This window comes from Lepisosteus platostomus, chromosome 3, assembly GCF_059453375.1.
Source record: "Lepisosteus platostomus isolate fLepPlt1 chromosome 3, fLepPlt1.hap1, whole genome shotgun sequence".
Taxonomy (NCBI): domain Eukaryota; kingdom Metazoa; phylum Chordata; class Actinopteri; order Semionotiformes; family Lepisosteidae; genus Lepisosteus; species Lepisosteus platostomus.
Genome location: NC_142613.1, coordinates 46,553,603 through 46,576,621, shown reverse-complemented (window position 1 = coordinate 46,576,621; position 23,019 = coordinate 46,553,603). Strand labels below are relative to the sequence as shown.

The 23,019-nt window shown below is 38.2% G+C and overlaps 1 protein-coding gene and 1 long non-coding RNA gene across 2 annotated transcripts in view; one reads left to right on the top strand and one right to left on the bottom strand.

The window, feature by feature from the left end:
• Positions 1 to 1,506: 1,506 nt before the first annotated feature.
• On the bottom strand, positions 1,507 to 3,198 carry LOC148674951 (uncharacterized). The gene is made up of 2 exons (XR_015935587.1): positions 2,079 to 3,198; positions 1,507 to 1,760 (listed from the first exon to the last, which is right to left on the bottom strand). It is a non-coding gene; the product is annotated as an uncharacterized LOC148674951 (long non-coding RNA).
• A 4,755-nt stretch (positions 3,199 to 7,953) lies between these two features.
• Positions 7,954 to 23,019, top strand: part of pdss2 (prenyl (decaprenyl) diphosphate synthase, subunit 2) — a 72,508-nt gene continuing 57,442 nt past the window's right edge. The window contains exon 1 of the mRNA XM_088625742.1: positions 7,954 to 8,566. Coding sequence (XP_088481868.1) covers positions 8,322 to 8,566 — 245 coding nt within the window. The 5' untranslated portion in view covers positions 7,954 to 8,321. The remainder of the gene's footprint in view (positions 8,567 to 23,019) is intronic.

The window sequence follows — 23,019 nt, the reverse complement described above, 5'->3', positions numbered from 1 at the left end:
TTTCAGTGAAAAAATTATCTCATCTTGTACATTCTCTTTTCTCCAAAATGCAACACATACTTCTGAAATATGGATAAAAAAGGGGCACACTGCATATTTGGCACTAGAAAGTTGACAACAGAGCAATTTGCCTTGAGTCCTGGAATGCAGATTATTATTACTGAGATTAAACAATGCAAAAGAATAAGTAATGTTTTGGGGTTTATTCGATAAACCATAATATCAAGATAAAAAATATATATATCTATAGAAAGTAATTTATGGAATAAGTCTTCTTGTGAACGTACCTTTGATATGCAGTATTTCTACCGATAAACACAGAACCATTGAAATGCGATTTTAAGCTACATTTTTTTTACTGCATGTTTAATAACGATAATTAACACAGCATTCCCTTACATGTCGGACAATTGACAGACGCATTGCATTAGTGTTTGTTTTGTAATCCTCAGGCTCATTATTACTGTAACATTTTTATAAACTTCCTTTAAATAGTTACAGCTAAACCAGGAGAGTCTAATCCTGTTTTTGGGTGGACACTGTCTCTGCAGCTTTTCATTCCATTTAAACCTGCAAGTGCTGTAATTACAATACTGTAATAATTAATTGTACTCTTAACTGCCCAACAACACTTTTTATTGACTTAATTGGACTAGTTTACCAATTCCTAATCTGCTGGTGATTCAAAGCAGCATTTTGAACCAAACCAACAAAATCCAATTACATGACCACCAGAATTAGACAAAAGTAAGATTTTCATTAAATAATACTGATACTTCTGTTTTAAAGGCTGCATAACAGACATCCCCCAAGAGAAACATTTGATTGTCAAGCCCTGATATGTAAAACACAATCCGGAATCAGGCAAAATCATTATTAAGAGCTGCGGACAGAGCAGCTGTTGTTTAAATCAGCTCAGCTACAAACACAGGGATAATTATCATCCTTTTTTTCCTAACCTTGCCACTCCATCTCGCAAGCCAGGTTAGAAACTGGCAAGCATTCTGTCTCTTGGTAAATGAGTGTTACACTTTTTAAAGTATTTTCTTGTTAAAGCAACACAAGGCAAAGTTAGAAGAAATCCAAACTCAACAAAGAGAAATTCATTCAAACTGTGAAAACCAGGATTGCTCAGGGCCACCACTTGAGCAAACTCAGGCAGATAGAATGCCTGACTAGGGAGTTCCAGACGATCATATAGCCCTCACTCCAAACAACAGCCTTTAGCTTTCCCAGGAAAGAGCCCAGGAGAGCAGATGGAGGCCCCCAGTTCTCCTCAGTCAGAGGCCCATCGAGAATCCGCCAGAATAAACTTCTCCAGGGCTCCCGTAAGGGCATGTCATCCTATCCTTCTCACACCACTTTCTGGAACTGAACACTTGCTAGAAATTGGAAGACTGAAAATATTTCCCCACATCACACTGCAGTGTGCATTCAAAATATGGTCCTACAGTATGTTTGTATACTAAGCAAAATAAGCCATCTGAAAAAGACAACCACTATCTCTAGATGTTTAATGATGTTTAATGATAAAAGAGAAGGGCAATATTAACCCAGAAAGCATTTCTGATGCCAGTCATTCAGATTCCTTTGTCCAGCAATGCTGCTATTTACATCTGCAAGCAGAAAACTCTGAAGCAGCGCTCAAGATGAAATGCTTCAGCAGTATAAGGAGCTCTCAGCGCTGAATACCCATACTGTACAAGCTGTTTATCTTATACATCGTTCTTCATCCACCGGTGACTTATCACTGATATGATCTGCCAACAACAATTAATAAGATGATTATTAGAATAACAAATTCACAACAGTTTTACATTTATCCAATGATTAAGTCGAAGAAATTTAAATTACATGTTCGTAATCACTTGTAGTTTATACTAGAGCCAATTGTAAATTGCCTGATGATTTCTGCTTAACCAGAGTAATAATAAATGGGAATTTAAATGAAACATGTTTAGGTAACAGTTATAAAACTTGTAATACCCAAATAAAAATATAAAAACCACAAGTTATAAAAAAGAAACACCATAATACTTATACGATTGTGGTATTCAACCCTGATAGAGCTCACTGACATAGAAATGTACTCATTGTCCAAAAATATTTTGAAAACAAAAAAAAATGACAAATAAACAGCAGTGAATTAATCTCTTTGGGAAATTCTGTATCCAATGTCAATTTTTAACAGGGGTGGGAATCTCTAGGCACCTCAAGATTCGATTCGATTTCGATTCAGGACGCCACAATGCGATTATAATTCGATTCTCGATGCATCTCGATTTTTTTCTATACATCATGATTTTTTTTTAACGCTCGCTGAGAGTCCAAAATCAGTGTGTGGGCATAACATCACATGTGTAGGAGTTTAGCCAGCCTGGAGTACGCGAGACACGAGCTGCCATTCACCGGTGATGTAGTGCGCGGTAGTAGTGATATAGGATTCTGTTGCAATGGACGTCCACGCATCACAGGTTATTTCCACCCTCTTTGCTTTCTTCAATGATTCCAAGACTTGAGTTTTGGTGTCGTTGTAGAGCATTGGTATTGCTGTTTCACTAAAGTGACGACGAAACGGTATGTTGTACCTCGGCTCCAGTGTTTGCAACATTAAGCGAAAGCCCGGGTTTTCAACAACGGCGTAGAGGCTTTAAACTTTTGCGATAAAACTTGCTAGACCTGGTGATTCGCTTCGCCCTTTCCGAACTATGTGGAAGCTTTGACGCTTGCTCGAGGGTTCTCTGTTCGGCAGCAACAGGAACAGGCCGTTTTTCCTCGTGAAATGTGAAATGTGATTTCGCATGTTCGCTGTATTCCCGAAATATTTATCTTGGTATGCCACAGCTTGCACACTGCATGGCTCTTATCCAGCTCAATTTTACCTTTTACTTCATCAAATCCAAAATGTGCCCATACGGTGGCTTTCCAAGCGGAGGGTGCAGGCCGGACTTTGTCCATCTTCACAAAGCGGGTAGCGTACAGTAGCTTAGTTCAGATGTAAGCATGGCGCACTTAGCGTCTAGGTTATACGTCTTTTCGTTTCATCACGCAGTTAGCCCAAAAAACTAAACCATTATTATTTGTCCTTTACTTTACGTTGTATTGTTTTTATCTGAAATGTTTAGTACTGTGCATATTCAAAAAATGCAGAATCCTACAAGAGAGAATCACGAGATGCATCTAGGAATCGTTTTTTCCCACCCGAATTTAGTGTATGATACAGTAACTTTGCAATTAATTAACTAATTAAAGTTTAGGCTAAACACTGAATGCACTTTAAAATCCATAGATATGTTCTAATTCATATGATAGAGTGACTACTACATGTAGTGGGAGACTGCGTCTATGGATTGTAATACATGTCAAGAAACAATAAATGCATTTGGTTCAAATACTCAATGGTTGTGTATTTAATGCATTTAATTGTATAATGAGGGGTTCACCTTTATTTTCTTTCAAAGTTTCAAGACAGAAATAATGGGAATTAAATTAGAATCAAGGCTAAAGTTCTGTTCAGGTAATAAAACATTTTAACACACTTTTGTGTGAAAATTAGAATTGAAATTTTAGAAACTTTTGTGTGCAGAAAATTTTGCTTACTTTGATGAATCACATCACTCTGGCTCAAACCAATTATTGAAATGAATCCAGAGGAGATAAAATCACAAGGATCATCCAGTCCATATTATTTTTCCAATGCCTGCCATGATAAAATTGAACATGCTTTAACTCAAACTACTTATATTTTTAGTCTCTGAAACAACCTAAATATAATGTACTACAGAGGACATTTTAGAATCCGCTAGCATGTCCTTTGACACAGTAGATCTTGAACCTTTGAACTTCAGGCACTGAATCAGCAGATTAATAATAATAAACTTTATTTTATATAGCGCCTTTAAAGGTGACTTCTCAAAGTGCTTTACAGAATGACAACGACAATAAACAAAAAGAATACACAAGATAAAGCACTGTACTATACCTCTAGGTATTCCCTAATACAGACAATATTTTGCTGTAGTTCATTCATTACTAAGCAGAAGCCAGCTTTTATGTGGTTCTCCATCCATATTCTCCCAGGCACAAATTTATGACAGGACTCAGCATTAATCATTCAAACTGTTTCTCATTGCACACACTACCCCCATTCTTTTTGAAAACATTCACACCATTCACACAATGTTTCTGTGACAGAGTGAATAGCCAGTAACTGTCCTATGAATGTCACATGGTTTGAAACCCCTGGCAAACAGATGACCCAATGACTTCTCCTTGCCCTGTAACAGAGCTCATTCTTAGTTTTATGACAAAATGGCCAACACCATACTGAAAGAGGCTGGGTACTAAGAGGTCAACAATTAACTCACAATGGTAAAGTACACCTGCATTTTATGTACCAACCAGTGCATGAATGTATAATATACTCCATTTACTGAGCTAGCTTCAAATTGCTGTAGCTCATTTTCATTAGACTCTGCTTATGAGACACGTATTCCTAGTGCCATTTTCCTGCAAAGGATACTTTATATTTAGCAGGCATTGCGGGAATCTAGATTTACTGAAGGACTATGGAACATCACTTCATCACATTACAATGACAACCCAGTGGGATTTAAATCAAGTCCCTGTATTTTTTTCCTCCATCTTTTAAAATAAACCGCTGTATTGTTTAAAAAACATGACTTTCCTGTCAGCTTTGAGAGTATGGAAGAGGAGATTTAGGAGTGGCGAGTGAGTGACAGGAATACTGAATTCATATCAGGGCTAGCTAACAAGTAAATCTTATTTTCACCCTGCTCCGATCTAAAGCAAATACATTACTGAATTCATCCTTCCTTACTGCAGTACATATGTCTGAGAAGTTTAGGATCTATGTAATTGCTGTGAAACTTTCTACAGCACTGCTACTCTCTCCCCCATGAATGTTAGCAGAAAACAGAGAGGGAGGGTAGAATGGATAAAACAAACTGCTGACCTAATTTCACCTGGACTTTCAGGTTAGACATCAGATAGACTGACAGCTGGAAACATGTGCTTCCTGGTTTCTAACCATCCATTGGTCAGATGATGGACAGCGACAGGTCATCCCTACTGCCATCTGGGAAATGTGATTCCGAAAAGACCTGCCATTTTGTATGAACTTACTACCCTCTCAAGAAAATGTTATGCGTAAGAGGAGACCCATCTAGCCCATTTGAATGCTAGTAGTTCATTAAGCAAAGGGCCTCATCTGGGCAGAGTACTAGATTTATTCTAGGCCCCACACTTGTGTGCAATGTCTACGTGATGACCTGCATCTTCTGATTTGTTTTCTACTGTAACGCATACGGCCACCATTGCAGGTTGTTCGTGCCGGCTTACCAGCGCGGTGACGTCACTGCCCTTCTCTGTGGATAGCATGGACCGCAGCTGTTGGGCTGTAGGGAGATTTCCCTCTAGCTCAACTGGCTGGGTCCCTGTTGAGTGACGCCGGAGGCCTGGGCTTGAGTCCCCATCAGTGGGGGGGCCGGCCTGAGGTGGCAGCGGCGAGGGCGCATACCCACAAGAACCCGAGAGCACTACACTACAGTACTTATGATTCTGAGGGAGTCCATTGGGTTAAATTTGTCAGTGTCTTTGAGAGCTATACTTGTACCAGGCCCCCTTGTAGTATTTGCCATAGACTTCTATGGATGTCTTCTTTGTAAAGATTCTACAGCAGTTGTATGTGTTTTTTGTAACATGGTGACCAAAAGTGTGTTCTAAACAAAGTCTCACTAGTGATTTGTACTTTTTTTGGTACATTAACCACTTTAACAAAAGACCACTTTGTTTAAACTGTACACTTTTAACAATACATCATACTCTTTTCCATTTCATTGCTTCTCCACATTGTAGAGGATATAAATGATGTAGCTACCTCAAGCTCAGCATTTCTCTCTATTCAACTATAGTTTCTGATTTTACTACCTGTTGTAGTATCATGTAATCTTTAATGCAATGCTGTAGTTAAGTCATACCTACGTTTACTTTAACCATTTTGATTATCCCCTATGGTCTTATTTCCACAGATAATCCTCTATTTGAGTTCTAATTATTTGTTTCCATAACTGTATACGGAACAGAAGTCAGACTTACTGGTATGGATTTATTGTACCTGGTTCAGTTTGTCAGACATTTCATGGATGGACATGACATAAGCAATTTTCCAGTAAAATGGTAACGCCATTGTCTTAAGTGACCGTTAAAAGAGTTTTGTTACTGACCAATGAATATCTTCTCTTGTTTCCTTAAGTTTACGTTTGTTGTCTTAAGCACAATTGGTAGCATACCACCAGGCCTCAGAGTTTTGATCTAAAGTGCTTCCAGTACTTCTAGCACTTCTGCATTTTCTTTGCTAATACTATTAAATATATACTGTAACTTAGTCCAATCTCGGTTTGATATATTGTTGATTTGTTTTTGGTATATACCTGAGTTAAACATTGTTTTAATACCTCAACCATTTCCCTTTCAAAATCTAGATGCTTTCCATTATCCTGGATGCACTTTATTTTATTCTTTCATTTCACATGCTGTTTTAATACTGAAAAAAACCAAAGTTTTATTATTTATTTTAGGTTCCATTACAAAATGCCTTTCCAATTCTCTTGCGGGTCTGACCCTTTCAAAAATCATACTGGAACACGGATATAACTATGTAACGATGTCTCCCCCAATTACTTATACACGTTTTTATCTTGAATACTGGCTAGTCTGATCTTGCTTATATTAGATTTTCATTGCTGTGTGAGATAAAAAGATAAAATACAGGGCTTCGAAGCACTTTACCAGACCTGGGTAAACTCGACGTAGAGAATTCCGAGAGTTCTTCCCAAAAAAGCTTCTACCAATGTTTCTCGCATTGAGCTAAACTACACACATCTTTAAACAGCTCCGAACAGATTTCACTTCCCTCTGAGGTATTCCGTCAGCTTTGGTCGGGTTTAAATTTATCTTGCACATGCAAACTTACCCAGAAAGCAATTAACTGCAAGAGGAAACATAATGCAGCAATTGTAAACATTGGTTAATTGTATATGCGAACACCCGTTTGACATAATGAGTAGGTGCACAGATGGTTGAAAGAAAATAAAAACGCGAGAAGTGATATACAGTAGAAAGGAATCATCGGAGAACACAATTCAACCTTTAGGAAGAATGAAAGAATGAATAACGTCTGTTACAGAAAACAAGACAAAACTTAAAAGTTATGGTAAGAAGATGAAAGCATGAACCTCCCAGGCTACAAATGACATATTATTTCTGTAATATTAAAATTGTGAGTAATGGGGACTAATTATTCAGTGTTTCTTAACTGTCCATAATAAAACAATTTATAGAATTTTGAAATGCTGAGAAACTTGTCTGGGAAATGCGCAAAACAAATATTTTAGTGGCATTAAACAGTTATCGTATCAAGACTCGAAAACCATAATTCGTCTGATATATACACCTTGAACAGGTGACTAACTGGGGAATACGGTATTCAAAAGGTATATGATGATACCAGAGTAAACCACCAGTAAAAAGCTCCTCGAAAATAGCTAATTTAAATTTAATTGAGTTAGGGTTATACAATCGGCGTTGGTGCTTAATTTACAATCTAGTGTATATATTTAAACGTACTGTAAAGGTCTATTAGCAGACAATAGTCCTACTTTTGTGGGTTTAGTGGGTTTACTAAATACTAACGTTTCATACTCTGATGTTTATTGAGCTACCTGCATTTCGAGATTAAACAAGTGATTCGAATAATGTATTCATTAATTTAATTTTAATCGTCATTAATTCAGGTTTAATTAAAGATTTATTTCCATTATACGTAATTCCGGCTTCTTCGATTAAACACACTCGCATCCCAGCATTTGCACTGTGGCACTACCTCGTCCTTAGTGCTGTGGACACACGCAAGTATTCGGCATCTGATTTGCGACGTGACGGATTTTGTTTTATCAAAGATGGCGGCGCCCATTGAAGTGTCGTGAGACCTAGTTTGTCTCATAATATCAGCTTACTTCTCTGCTGTCATTCAGAGAAAAGTAAGAAATGCAACAGGAAAAATATAATTTTACTTAGATATTATGTGTAGAATTATTCATCTAGGTTCGAATTTTAAGGTACAGCGTTTAACATTGGTACACTCATGAGCAAATCAGGTTTAAATAACTGCGTTGTACTTTGTAAGACACAGAGTATCTTGTGATCATCTGTATTGTTTGTCTGACAGCTTGTCTATGAAATTGAGCAGCTGGTTAAAGAGCTAAGTATATGTTCGTGTCTTAATATATTTGATTGCCAGAATGACTTTGGTGCGAAACACGCTTACTTGCCTTGGTGTGTTAAGTAGAGGTCACAGAAATATTAGCCTTTTTTCAAACTCTTCGCCTTCCAACTGGAGTAAAGTTGTTTCCGATGCTGAAAAGATAGTAGGGTATCCAACCTCTTTCATGAGCCTTCGCTGTCTATTAAGTGATGAACTCAGCAACGTGGCAATGCAAGTCAGGAAACTGGTCGGAACAAAACACCCTTTACTCAACACTGCAAGGTAAGAGTTTGTCATGTCCTGAGACCATTTAACTTATGTCCAATAATTTAATTATGTATTGTGGTTGGAGGGTGAGGGCAATGTATGTTTATGTTTCCCACAGTGTATTTACTTTACCGTATTCCTGCGCGAATTTACTTTGGTTGCAGTGTACCACGGTACGCTTGGTTCCGTTTTTCCCATAGCAAAATTTTAAAGGGACGTTTTTCACATGCAAGACAAAGATTTGATTTAATCAGTGCATTTTAGAGAACTCTCGGTGAAACAAATATTTGACATCTTAACAAGGTTTGAAAGTTCTTTATAAGTACAGGTCAGTTTGCACAATTAAAAGGTTTCATTTTCTCATGCCCTGAATATGTACAGTAGTGCACCTCATCTTCAGCTCTGAGTTGCCTCCAGAACTGATGATAGTACACCCCCCTGGTCCAGCTCATGCACAGAACACACACTGCCATACTAGCTAGTCCGAGAGCAATATTGTATGTGAGAGATTTACAAGGAGCACCTGCTATGTGAATGTAAATATTTTGGAATATTCGCTTTCATTTTTATTTTTAGCAATTTGGAAGTCTGTAAATTTATACTAAATTACATTTCTAATCTTTGCAGTACATGATTTACTTTTGAACATGTATATACTTCAGATCTAATCAGCTTCTGCTTGCCTATATCGCTGTTCTCTAGTAAACTACTTGTAGGAGCATAGTCCGCTTGGACCAATTATCTTGAACGCAGTTGGCTAGTAAAATAATAAAACCATGCCACGTTTTATTAACAGACCTACTTACATTTCTTTCTGTAACTGGCTAATTGTAAAACATGCAAATTAACAGTGGAAAATAATGAAGGCACTGTATAATCAGCTAAGTCATTGGTTTATATAAAATCATATCCTCTTTCTAAAAATATGCAGCTGAGGATATGTTTTGTGCACATTTTCTACTTTCATTTTCTATTGAAATCATCCACTTTTTTTTGCCAAACCCAAACATTTGTCTTATTTTTAGCAGTTATTTGCTCTGAATTTTTAGTCCTATTCATCTTTCATTTAAAATTAGCTCCTTTAATGTTTTCATACTTATGTCAGATTTATTACAAATAGGGGTTGAGGTTAGGACAGCACATGTGTTTTCAAAGTGTTACTCTTCTTTCTGATTTACAGTAAGCTACTTAACTGTAGATTTATTTTGACTGTGTGATTAGGATTATAATATTAAAAAAAAGACTTTTCAAACTACCTTAAACCATTCCTAATAGTCTAGTTGTTTTTGGCAATGTAGCATTCTGACAATCTCTGTCCTGTCTTTCTTCTTATGCACTGTTTTGTTGTGAATATATTGTACCAGTAATGTACAGTTTGTTCTAGTAGTGCATTACTAAGGTCATGTTAGTGACCCAATAGCTTTGACTGCTGTTCTAAGTATTGGCACCCTCTATCCAGAAAAAGGTTGTTCTGCAAATTTATAAAATGTAGTACAGTATTATTATTCTATTCTGCAAACATCTGTACTGTTCTGTGCTTAGCTTTCAGATCTTTCATAAAAAAAAATGAAAAGGGTTTCTTTTTTGTGATCAATAGAGTAAAATTTTTCAAATTAAGTGTATTTTGTTTATGCCTTGTAACATTATTTTGTGGGCAGATCATGAAATACACTTTAGAAGGAATATGCAGATATTGCCTGTTTTCAGCCCATGATTGAAATTTTATCCACTTGATCTCAGCCAAGTGGTTCCAGCTTCAGAAATGCAGAGATGTCTTCTCTTTGCTGTCCTTGGCGAGCTGCATCCACCTCCCCAGGGCTACAGAGTACAACATCATCACAGTCCTTGTTTGCCTCAACAGAAGTTGGAAGCTTATTTAATTAGTTTTAGATCAAACGTTGACCATCAGGGATTGTAGAATTTTGAATACTTGAATCAGGTCTGCTGTGTTCAAGATCAAAAAGATTCAGAACTTTTCCGCAGGTCCTTCCTCCCGTCGGCAGTCAGGGTGTATAGCGCTGCCCTAGGCTAGGCCTGTTAGCCCTTCATCTGCTCATCTATGGACAGCATGTTGCACTCGTGTACTTTTTGGACACTGAATTAATCTACTGTTTATACTGTGGTATTTTCAATCTATATATATATATGTGCATTTTTCACATTTTATTGTTTAACAGTGACTATTAGCATATTTTGCGCACACCTATTTTTTCCTAACTCTGTTTATTTTATTTTTGTGTTATATATCGTTTTTAATTACTCTGTTGTAGTTATTTTATTTTTAGTCTTTTCTAATGTCTGTCTTGCTTGTCAAGCTGCTGTAAGGCCTCAATTTCCCTTTGGGATCAATAAAGTCTTATCTTGTTTTAGCCACTGTGCAGAGGGCCACTTGAGCCCATCAATATATATGTTTACTCTTGCCTGGTCTGGTTCCTGAGCAGTAATGTATTTTTTTATATTATGATGACCAAACTTTAAATAGAATATTATAAATAAGGCCTTATTAGTGCATTGTACAATTTCAACATAGTGAGAATGCTGTTTTTTCAATATTCTGTTTGCCTTTTTTAAAGCTTCCCCAGATGATCTAGAAGATATACATGTACAACATCCAGGCTGTAGCTTCTTCAAGCTCATTATTTCTTATTTTGAATCTATAGTTTGTTTTGGTGCCTGCATGTAACACTACGCAGCTACCCACCTAATCTGAAATTTGTTTGGCAAGTTTTGAATTGTATTTAATAGTTTTGAATTTGTTTTAAAGCTTCTATAATTTTTGCTAATGCTCCTATGTTGGTATTGAATGTGAATATGACTTTTATTATCTAAATCCAAATGATCAATTTAAATGAGAATATTGGTCCTAATACAGATTCCTGTGGTACTCCACCAATGGCATCACACATATTTTAACACTTTTCTCTTCTGTACTGTGGTTTCTATCCACTACCCACTTCTCACTCCAAATGCATGCATTTGCCTCCTGCAATTTGAGAATTAACCTTTAATGAGGAGGAGTATGATAATGTTAAAATTATCTAACATTGAAGTAGTTCAGGTGGGTAGCTGCATCAGCATGCGTAGGCTGCAAAGGAACAAGTAATAGGTCTCTTCCATGCTGAAAAGAGAAGAAAGAAAATGCAACATTTCGGTTGTGACTTCTTCACACCAGAAGAAGGCTCCACAGCCGAAATGTTGTGTTTTCTTCTCTTTTCTGCATTATCTAACATTTATTACCAGCTGATATAGCACCAGACCCATCCTTAATTAAGGTGGCTCCAGAGATCTGACAACATTCAAATTGCATAGTGGACAAGACTGGATGGTGCAAGAGGCTTTATTGCAGGGATATCAATGCATCTGTTATAACAAAACACTAAAAAGAAGCCAATCCAGGCTGCTGTCTAAGTCCCCAACACCTGGTAACACTGTGACAATCCTTTATATAACCTCAAACATTCTAATTGACCCCGATCTAGGAATGTGCTTTTTAAACTCTTCATCAATTCCTACTTACCTATAAAGTAATCACCCAGTGTCTCTATGTACAATAACAGAAGCCTTTAATAGCCTTTAGTGACATGTTGGTTGATAAATAGTCCACTCAAAGACCAGCCTTACATGCATATTTACTGCTTGCATCCTTTACTGTTGCTCTGTGTTCAAAGAACTCTAATCTGCTCTTACTGTATATTCACTAAGGAAGTGCATTTAAAACCAAGAGCATCAGGCATTTCTTTATCCAAAGAGTTGTGAGAGTATGGAACAAACTATCCAGTAATGTTGTTGAAGCTGCTACCCAGGTTTCTTTCAAGAAATGGCTGGATGAGAACTTTGGATCTGTTAACTACTGACTGTCAAACACGCTTCATAGGTAGATTGGCCTCCACTTGTTTATGACATTTCTTATGTTAAGAAATGTTCTAGCCATTAGAAGCCCTTAAGATAAATATGCAGGGCCTCGTGGTATTCTACCAGTTGCGCTTAAGAAAACAAGAGATGTTTTTGTTTTCACAGGCCATTAACAAAATACTTGAGGCACTCCAGACAGCAGTAACACTCCCAGACCACTGGAAAATGTAGCGCCAGTATATAAAAAGGGTGACAAACTGATCCAAGTAATTATAGTCCAATCAGTCCAATTTTCACTTTGAAACAAATGGAAACAATACCCAAGTTAGGTCAGCAACTTCTGTCTTTCAGTTCAGCCTGCCAGGGTTTACACAAGGCCCTTTCCTTCTCGGACTTTCTTAGAGTTTAGTGATTCTGGTTGTGGACAGCCTGCCATATATCCATCTGCTCCATTTTGTTGTTGAGAGAAGACGGAGCTGTTGCAGTCCTTTAATCCAGTGGTAAAGCCAAGACTGTACTATATGGTCCCTAGAGTGCTCCAGGCAGCTTGATATTACTAAAGAAATTTCACACAGCCCCTGAAGCAGCCCACAATAAAGTTCCTCGGCGACCAAACCTGTGCCTTTGAGTGTCGTGGCAGTTCCACAGGTGAATGCTGGCAAGAAAGAGTGGTGTTTGTAGTTGTGGCCTCAGTGGGCCCAGGGGAACTTCAGTCCCAATTTCTCAGATTGGTTATTAAATCTCGATAGCAAAATAAATGACTTGACGGTTTGGACGATTTGTTTTTTCAAATTTTGAATTAAGCACCAAATTGTGAACTTTGTTTAAGTTTAGGGTTGTTTTGTTTAACTTTGTCACAAACCCCTGGTCTCACCATGGGCGAGAGTGAGAATACTTGCAGTTTGCGGCCCTTCCTGCTCACTAGTCTCCATAATAACTAATGTGATATACCAGCTGTACATCAGACGTTTCACTGCAGAAATGTCCCAAAGTGATTTGCCTGCAGAGTTAACAAGTAAGTAGCATGTGTTGGCCAAACTGTCTTGAAATCGAGAGCAATATTTTTACTGGGTTAAAATAGATGTATTCACAAGCCTGGCTGTTTACAATGTAATAGGACTACTTCAAGTCCTTAGATGTTTTGTTGCCTCGTTCTGAATCTCAGAACATGGTGCTGCACATACCTGGAAATTTTTGTAATATAAATTAGGTTGAAGAAGTTCCTGTGTACATTTCACTTTTATTGTGGTTTGAAATGCACTCAAAAATACTGATTCTTTTTAACCCCATTGCAGTTCTCCTTCAAGAGGCTGCTTTCTGTCTCTTACCCTTGGCAATGATGGCTTTAGATCCATTATTTACAGCCTGCACTTCTCAAGGGATTGCATCACTTGGTCTCGCTGATTTGATTCGAAGTCTAATGGGTGATGAGTCGAAACTATCTGAATTCTCCGAAGTCGGCTGCCATCTTCACTAGGAGGCAGCAGATATTGGTCATTGGTAATTTGAGATCTCATTGCCAAGGAAGGGTAGGAGCAAACCCTTCAAAGAAACAAAGAAGCAGGCCTTGAAAGGAAGGTATCTCAGTTAGGATTTAACTTTGATGGATTTGGTAAAAAAGCATTTACTTTCCCTTCATCTTCATTATTATCTCCGTTCCAAAAGAAGATAAACGCAGTTGCCCTACTGGCTAGTTGTGGGAGCCCTCCTCCAAGAGGATAGCGGTTTGAGAGAGGCTGAAAACCATCTGACTTTGCAGGCAGTTACGTTTGAAATTATAGTTCAAGGGTGTAATAACCTATACACCTAAATCTGATATGACAATCCATTTTAGCGTCGTAGCACTGGGTGAAGTCAACGTCTGACAGTATGATTTTTCACTGTCAGATTGGCACCTTTGTCTCGTATTTCTCACTCAGCCTCTTGCAGTGGGGAGGGAGAGACAAAAATATCCCAAACCAGAGAAGACGGTGTTGCTCTGATTTACTCGACACATTCTTGTTCTTTTGTTCGTGGTTAAAAAAGGTGTTCTTTGTTAAAAAAAAAAGACTTTGTGATAAGTCATAAGATGTTGCAGGGAGCTGTGTTGCTTCTTTCACTTTTATGGAGAACTACTTATTTTATCAATCGATATAAAAGACTTTTTGTTAATTTTGTTTTTCTGTTGTTTTGAGCATCTTCATGATTTAGGATATACCTGTAAGTGTCAAGCATTTATTTTCTTGCTTCAGTAAATGCCTATATACTGTATGTTTCAATAATGCCTTCATCTTTAAACTGATGTATTATTTAATCCCGTGTTTAATTCACGCACAATTTCAAATGCTTTCTTATTCTGTAAAGAAAGTTGCATTTCACCCCGTGGATGATTTTATGACAAACAGTCTGCAGAACAAAGAGATGTTAAAAAAAAGAGGGCTGAAGAAAATCAATTCCAATAAGACAGAGCTGTTTGGCTGCATTTACAGTATGTGAATCACACATAGTAAAGACAGGACTTCATCCATCTGAAATGAGGTTTGTTGTGTGCCCTGTTGGCGATTGTTGATTTGTGGGGAGATTTAACTCCTTCTCTCATGAGCCAGCACTGAGGTGGAGTAAATAGTCCTCTGTCTGCTGTGGTCAGGGATTCTACACAGGAGCAGTGCAAGGGAGGAGAAGATGATGAAAGAGATGCATGGCTTGAACTTGCAGTGACAGGTTTAAGACTCAGTGTTGTCACTTTTCTGCACATTGACCTTTCACTGTAGTTTTTATCATTGTCCCGGTGATGTCACCTACCTCAAGGCTCAGATTCCTGTTAAATGAAATTCTTTCATGCCCATTCTCTGTTTTGTACATGTGAACTACTTTTAAATGCCTGCAGTGGTTTTACATTTTGAATGAAATAATGCATACAGAAGCAGAGTGTTGTGAAATCTTTTGACGGGAACTGAATTGTGAGTCCAAATCTCATGATTTAATGGTAGTATAACCTGAGAATTATCAACTGTAGACCCTTTTCATTACCTACCTTGAGAAACCACAGTATCCATCTTATTATTACTGACTCTGGATAATTGGATCTATGCCTTTTTTCATTTTTCCTTCATCTGAAATGTGACCTTTATTTTCTCAAAACCGTACTTGTCTGTTGTGCTGACCACCATTTTTTTTCCTTCCAGATTGAAAGGTTTGGAAAATGGATATTTTCAGATATCAGACATACATCACGCATACATCGGGATAGTATCCACAGTATGACTGTCCAAAGAAGTTAAAAAGTGGAATAAGCACAATTATTTCAAAGAAATAATGCAGTACGGAGTACTGAAAAGTAATAATTAAGATATGCTTTTCAAAATAAGTTTAACTATAGTTTTAGGTGAAGTCAATTTCCCAGTCGGAGTTTCTCATTGCAGAATATTTCATCTAACCTCTTCCTAGGATTGTGACACTTTTGCTGAAGGTCACATGTTAAAAGTGGAGATGCAGATCAGTGAAGCTGTGTGCCATGTTTTACAAAGGGAATTCAAACTTGGTTCTTCCAAGAGCACTCTGCTTCTAGTACAACAAACAGTACAGCATGCTTTGTCCCTCATAACTTGGCTTGCTGAGCTAGCTTTGTGTAATATCGTAATAAACATATTTTATCATTTTACCCATTATCTCGTTTACGTTTGTATTATGTTAAACACTAGGCCCATTCAAAACAACCTTCTTTTATAGGTTACTAAGGGGGTCCCGTGCAAGGAGAATGTTGGGGTCAGTTAATTTAAAGTGCTTTTGGGGGTACATTGCCACTACTCACTTCTGTATGCAAAGGGTTTTGCTTATTGTTTTATTAATAAAAGACATATGAACGCCTTCAGGTGTATCATGATTTTCTGCCAAGTGTTTTTTAGAGTGCGTCTTTCCCATTAATAATTAAGTAACGGATAAAAAGGCTTTTGGAGGCACTCAGAGTTTTTCTGCTCACTTCTTCTTGACAACAGAAGAAACTTTCCCAACAACCTCGTTTGTTTTTTACTCCTGGAAAACATCAATATTTCTGTCAAAATCTGTGCAACCTGATAGTCTGTTATGAAGAGAAGGTTTTATTTACATTGACATTGGTGAGGTGATATTTCAATGTATTGTTTTTATTTTGCTCGTCTCGTAAATACTGCAGGCTAGAAGACAAAGGGCAAATTTGTAAAAGTATTGTTTTTGAAAAGCAACTACAGTAACTGTTCCGTACTGTTCTTTTTGTCAAAGCTGTAACGTGTTCTGTGAAAAGGCAATAGCTAGTGACTGTCACGTGCATTGAAATAAGAATCCTTTATTTCATTGGGTAAGTCATCAGAGAACAAATTCTCATTTACAATGGGGTGTCTGCATTTCTACTGCGGGGCATTTTACTGGTGAAGTACTTAAGGGTACGACAGCAGTGGCCCACCTGGGGTTTGAATCCACGATCTTCCGGTTACAAGTCCAGAGACATAACTATTCTTCCGAAATGTACCAGCTAATGGGAGTTGGAAGTGTAGTTGTTGAGATTGATGAGAAGAATAAGTAGTTCAGTCCTGAGTTCTAGTTGACATGCTACGTACAATATGATGTAATACCAAGATTAGTATTTGGTCATTCTAACACCAATGGCAAATCTGATGTAAGTTTGCTGTGAATTCTTTGTAGACTTAATGCTATGTCCTCTCCAAGGATTTCCTCATAAATTAAACACTTGCATGGAAGAAATTAAGACGGAACAATATAAGCATTTTTTTATTGCATTGAGTAGTTCCCTTATAACAGAGCACTCTGAGAAGATATTTGCTCTTGGGTCATGTATTACTGTTGATTCCAAATCTTATATAATGAGCAGGAGTTTGCAGGGCCAACTATGTGACACAGTTTATCATAGCAGTAGTGGTGTTTTGATCTTTTGGTAAAGAAAGAATTGCAAGAAAAGTGTTTCCTTAAGTTACAGTATATGGTTTTTGTGGTAAATGTCCTATAATAAGATAAGACTTTATTGATCCCAAAGGGGAATTGATGTGTTACAGCAGTCCAGCCAAAGACAAGCAAAAAACAGACATCAGAATAGATGAAAAATTAAAATAAGTACAGTAATACAAAATAAATCTAATATAAATACATAGGTGTGTGCAAAATATGATCATAGTCACTGTAAAAACAATAAAATATGCGCAAAATGTGCATAGGTATATTCAGATTGAGTGTCCCAAAAAAAAGTACAATGGAGCAACATGCTGTCCATAGACGAGCAAATGAAGCCTAGGGCAGCGTTATACACCCTGACAGCCTCCGTGAGGAAAGACCTGCGGAAATGTTCCCTTGATCACCGTAGCTGGAGCAGTCTGTTGCTAAAAGTGCTCCGCTGCCCAGTAACAGTCCCATGAAGCGAATGAGAGGTGTTGTTCATGATGGCTGTGAGCTTGGTCAACATTCTCCTCTCAGCCACCACCGCCAGGGGGTCAAGGCTCAGCCCCAACACAGAGCCAGCCTTCTTGATAAGTTAATTGAGCCTATTTGCATCTCTTGTCACGATGCTGCTGCCCCAGCACACAACAGTGTAGAAGATGGCCGCTGCCACCACTGATTCATAAAAAATGTGTAGCAGTGTCCCCCACACACCAAAGGACCTGAGCCTCCTAAGAAAAAAGTCAGCTCTGACCTTTCTTGTACAGGGCTTCAGCGTTACCAGTCCACTCCAGCTTATCATCCATGTGTACCCCTATGTACTTGTAGGACTGCACCCCCTAAATGTCCTCACCCTGGATGGAAACAGGGTTCAGTGGAGACTTATTCCTTCGAAAGTCGAAGATCATTTCTTTGGTCTTGCTGGTGTTAAGCTGGAGATGGTTAAGATGACACCACTCCACAAAATTGGTAATCAAGCTCCTATATTCCTCCTCCCTCCCCTCTCTAATACACCCCACAATTGCAGAGTCATCTGAAAACTTCTGCAGATGACATGTCTCAGAGTTGTACCTGAAGTCAGAGGTGTAAAAGGTGAACAGGAATGGAGCAAGGACAGTCCCCTGTGGACCCCCAGTACTGCTAACAATCTGTTCGGACACACAGCTCTGTAGCCGTACATACTGTGGCCTGCAGGTCAGATAGTCTATAATCCAGGACAGCAGGGGAGTGTCCACCTGCGCCGCCCTTAGTTTATCTCTCAGTAAAGGTGGATGGATGGTGTTAAAGGCACTGGAGAAGTCAAAGAACATAACTCTCACAATGCTCTCTGTCTTCTCCAAGTGAGAGTTAGCTCTGTGTAGCAGATATAATTAAAGTGTTGCAAGGAAGACGTGTGAGTTTACTCCCATATTGGTAGAGCTGAAGTTGTGCATGTGTTTGAGCTTGATCTTGGTACACTTTAAATAATCTTTAAAAATTGGGGTTAAATATCTTTTAGATTTGTGGAGAGGTTTGAAATGTTATTTTCAAAGAATAGCGAAATAAGGCGTGATCATTTTTCTCATCCACTGTTTCAAACCTTCGCTGCATTATTGATGTTTTCAGTGCTTTTACCTTCAGTTCTCTCAGTGGCCTTTGGGCAGTATCTAGTCATCCTGCTGTCTTATCTCAGTTGCTTCTGGTCTTGTGCTTGTTTGCTTTAAGGTATTCATGCTTAGCTAGTCAAATGTTATTTTTCCGCCTTACCCTGGTAAACTCTCCACCCCCCCCCCCCTTTCCCGATCAGTGATGGTTCATTTCAGTCTTTTTCCTCAAGCAGTTATGGACTTTACCAGATCTTCTTTATGCTCTCATCTTATTTTGAAGCTGTACCTGTAGCTCTATGATGATTTTGTGCAAGATTTCCTTTGATTTTATTTAGCTTTCAGTGTAGTCTAGAAATGTTTGATTAGACTTTTGTTTAGGAAATAGAATGGAATAAGTGATAATTAAAATAACTATTTATAACCTCCACTTGTCAAAGATATGTCAAAATATATCCAAGTAGTTGGTATAGTTTGAGGCACCTGAGTTCTTTATTTCATGCAAAGCTCTGCCAAGACAGTAGTAAATAAGAGGCAAACCAAGACAAATGTTTAATAATAATAACACAACTAGACAACACGCAATGTTACAAACATACAACATAAAACATAACGCCATTTACAGAAAAAGACAGAACAAGGCCTATATTCTGACATCCCCTAAAACACAGACTGCTGACCCAGTAATCAGAAGTCCTATATAATGCCTGAACAGTGTAATGAGAGAGAGTAAACCTGTCCTAAATAAGACCCAGAGCTAAATCTCCCTATAATACCAGATGCCCCAATGTGAATGAAAATCTATCTCCCTATTTTAAAAATTCATCATTTTTGGGGGAGAAGATCTTTAGCCTGAGGATTCCACAAATAAGAAAATCAAGAGTTTCCTAAAATAAAGGATGGCATGTGCTCTTGAACAAGGTCCTCTTATCTGCCATGCTTCTTCTCTGTCTGTTCCCTTCCATTGTTCTTCTTCTCTATCTTCCGTTCTTCCTGTCCCGTCCTTCTCTTTCAGTCAATTTTGACTGATGTATTATCCTCTTAATTTTGTGTGTTGTTTGGAAACACCTGTTAAGTGATCTTGAACTTGTTTCCTTCCACTCCTTCCCTGCTGTCCTGTGTAGTCTGCCTCGTGTGGTGGTTTAGTGTTTTGTTTGGTGTTAATGTCATGTTGTAGCCTGCTGAGAACAGTCTGTTGTTTGGTTCATGTTGGTGAGGTTCTAAGTTTTATTCATTATATGGGAGCAGATGAGCAGATGCACCAGGACGTGAACTTACTCTACTTCACTGCTGTAGATATCGCTTGTTATGCCTGAAGAAGTTGTTTTTTCGAGGTGCATAGTAGTAGGAACATATTGCAAGTTAACCTTCAGTTTTTCTCTTTCTTTATAAATTCTTTCAATTGGCTGCAGCCCTGTCAGTGATGTTTTTTAATCTGTCTGCTTGGGTGATGTGAGTTATATTTTATCTTTAGTCTCTTTGTACCACTCCCCTGTTTCTGTTGGAAAAGGAAAAAAATATATACTGGTTGTTTTATGTGGCCTTTAACTTAAAATTCCTTTCTTGTAACTGAAGCCATGTTTCTGACCCAGAATTAAATTTAAATCCGAAAGGAAACTTAAGTGATTTGGTTTTGCTGTCTTTTACTTTTACTTTGTTTTAATCAGAACCATGATGTTTTCTCTCAGCCTGTGCTTAAACACAGAAATTCTACATTACAGATAATTTTATATGACATTGGACTGCAGCAAGAGAGCAGGTGTGCTGTAGGGTCTTACAGTACTGAGAATGTGACATATTTGATTGTTCCTTTGTAATAGAAGCTTTATTGCATCTGTGGCAATGGCTAAAAAAACAACACATTGTGAAGAATTCCACAAGTTATATTTAATCTTATATTCTGCGCTATTTGATATGGAGTTTACAGTTTTACTTTTTTTTCTTTTCACGTTAAGCTTTTGTAGTGGAGACATTTCTTTTTCCAGATTTCTAAATAACTACTGCTATGCTTGTTGATTCAGATTCAAACAGGAAAGGATAGTACAAATCCAACACTTGAACAATGAAGAAAAAAGTATCTTTCCTCTGTATTACAATGGGCTGTGCTATGCACCAGGGTTATCTTACAGACTTAGTCCCCACTATGATTAAACCAGCACAAAGCTTATGCACTATAGGCTGCATGATGGATAAATATAATGTGTGATGTTGGTGACAAAATGCAAAGTGTGACATAAACTTGATTGTTTTTTGTCTCCCCATCCTACAACAGAGCTCCCTGAAGTAATACAACATTAAAGTTCTATAAAGATACACAAGTCAGTCCGTCAGTCCGTCAGTCCGTCAGTCCGTCAGTCCGTCAGTCCGTCAGTCCGTCAGTCCGTCAGTCCGTCAGTCCGTCAGTCCGTCTTTAACTATAACGCGTTATTCCACTGATTGTCTTCAGTGCACAAACTCCTCTCCAAAGGATAGCATTCTTGAGGTGATTCCTGAACGACAATAAAAGGATTGAGCACAGGTAGATAAACATGCATTCTTCAATTGAGACGGTTTCTTGATGGCTGACACACTTGAGATCATTGTTCCAAAACTCTGCTCTTCCTAGGATCAACCCACAGCTATATCAGTGTACACCTGTCCATAAACTGTGTTTTATAGACTGTCCAAGGGCACTTCCGTGAGAAAAATCGGATAAGGAGTTTTTTCGTACCATATTTTATTCTGTTAGCGCATGAGAAAGAACCACACTAATGATGGTGGCTTCATTTTTAGGCTCAGTTGGAGAAAGTGTCCTTCTGTGATGCTCTATTGCATGTATTGCATTGGTTGGTTTGATGGGATTAGAGCACTAAAAACTGCTAATTCATCTGATTTCCAGGTTTTCAGGTTTTACTGTCCGCATACAGGGGCTCACGCACGTTGGAATTAACCGCTTAGAGCTGATTGTAAAAAGTTACCTTACCTGATATAACATCTATGCATCTATGCTAGTTTGGTGCCTTTTTTATCCCCTGTCTTAGAAGGAGAAATGAGCTCTGTGAACTGTGTCAGTGGGAGATGTAATTTGCAGAGTATTAACGGGCGGCCTGCGCCTGTGCCCGTGTAGGCGGTACGAATCCCCAGTGCCTCTGCATTAATGATGGCCGTGATACATAGCACTGATGCTCCCAAAGGGTGTAGATTAAAACTGCCCATATTAACTGCTCCTTGGGGATTATTTCAACAGAATTTGTTTCAATACAGTGATGCGAATAGCAGGTTTCTTGGTGGGAGCTCCGCTTTTAAGAACTAGAGGGACGAAAATGGGTATTTTCTTACGTCGGTGTTGTAGAGACTTGGAAAGTGCCATGACAGTTCCTCTTGAAAGGCCTGTTTTCTTTGTTCAGTTTCTGGCTCTAGTTTGTTGTAGGTATGGTAGTCATTAACTCGACCTCTTGGCTGTGCTGTTTGATATTTAATCTTGTCAGTTTAAGTTAATTGTCGGTCATAAAGATTTATAGAAATACATAAAAGTAACTCATAAAAAAGAGGATGGTGATTTTGTCAAAAAATCATCCTTCTTAAAATACACAATGGCTGTACTAGAGTTCTTTAAACCTTAATTATGTACTGCATCTTTGCTACAGAGCGGACCTTTACTGTATCTGGCAGTATCTCAATGTCTTCCTTTCCAACAGCTGATACAGTTTCCATGGCTGGAACGGTGGCTTTTGCATGGTCCGTTAACTTGGCCAGAAAGCTGTACGTACAGAAAATCCCTCACTGTGGCGAAATAAGGGAGTGTCAAAAGTGTCAGCCACAACCACAGCCTTCCACAGCTGTTTGATTAAAGATGCACCTCCCGTTCTCCATCTCCTCTGCATTCCCTTTGTCAATAATCATTAACTTGGAGGAATATGAACACTTGAATAATGTCCCTCTTAGTCATAGTATTACAGTACATAATACATTAAAGAATGAGCTCATCGGAAAATAATGGAACTGCCTCTTATGCCTCCTGCCTTACTTGTAAAAGCATACAAATGGAAGCCTTGTAGATGTAGAGACATCAGCTCTGCGATCAGAATGCATTGCACAATTGGTGCTCAAGATATTTCGCTATCTACCCTGAGCTTGAGGTTGAGTCATTGC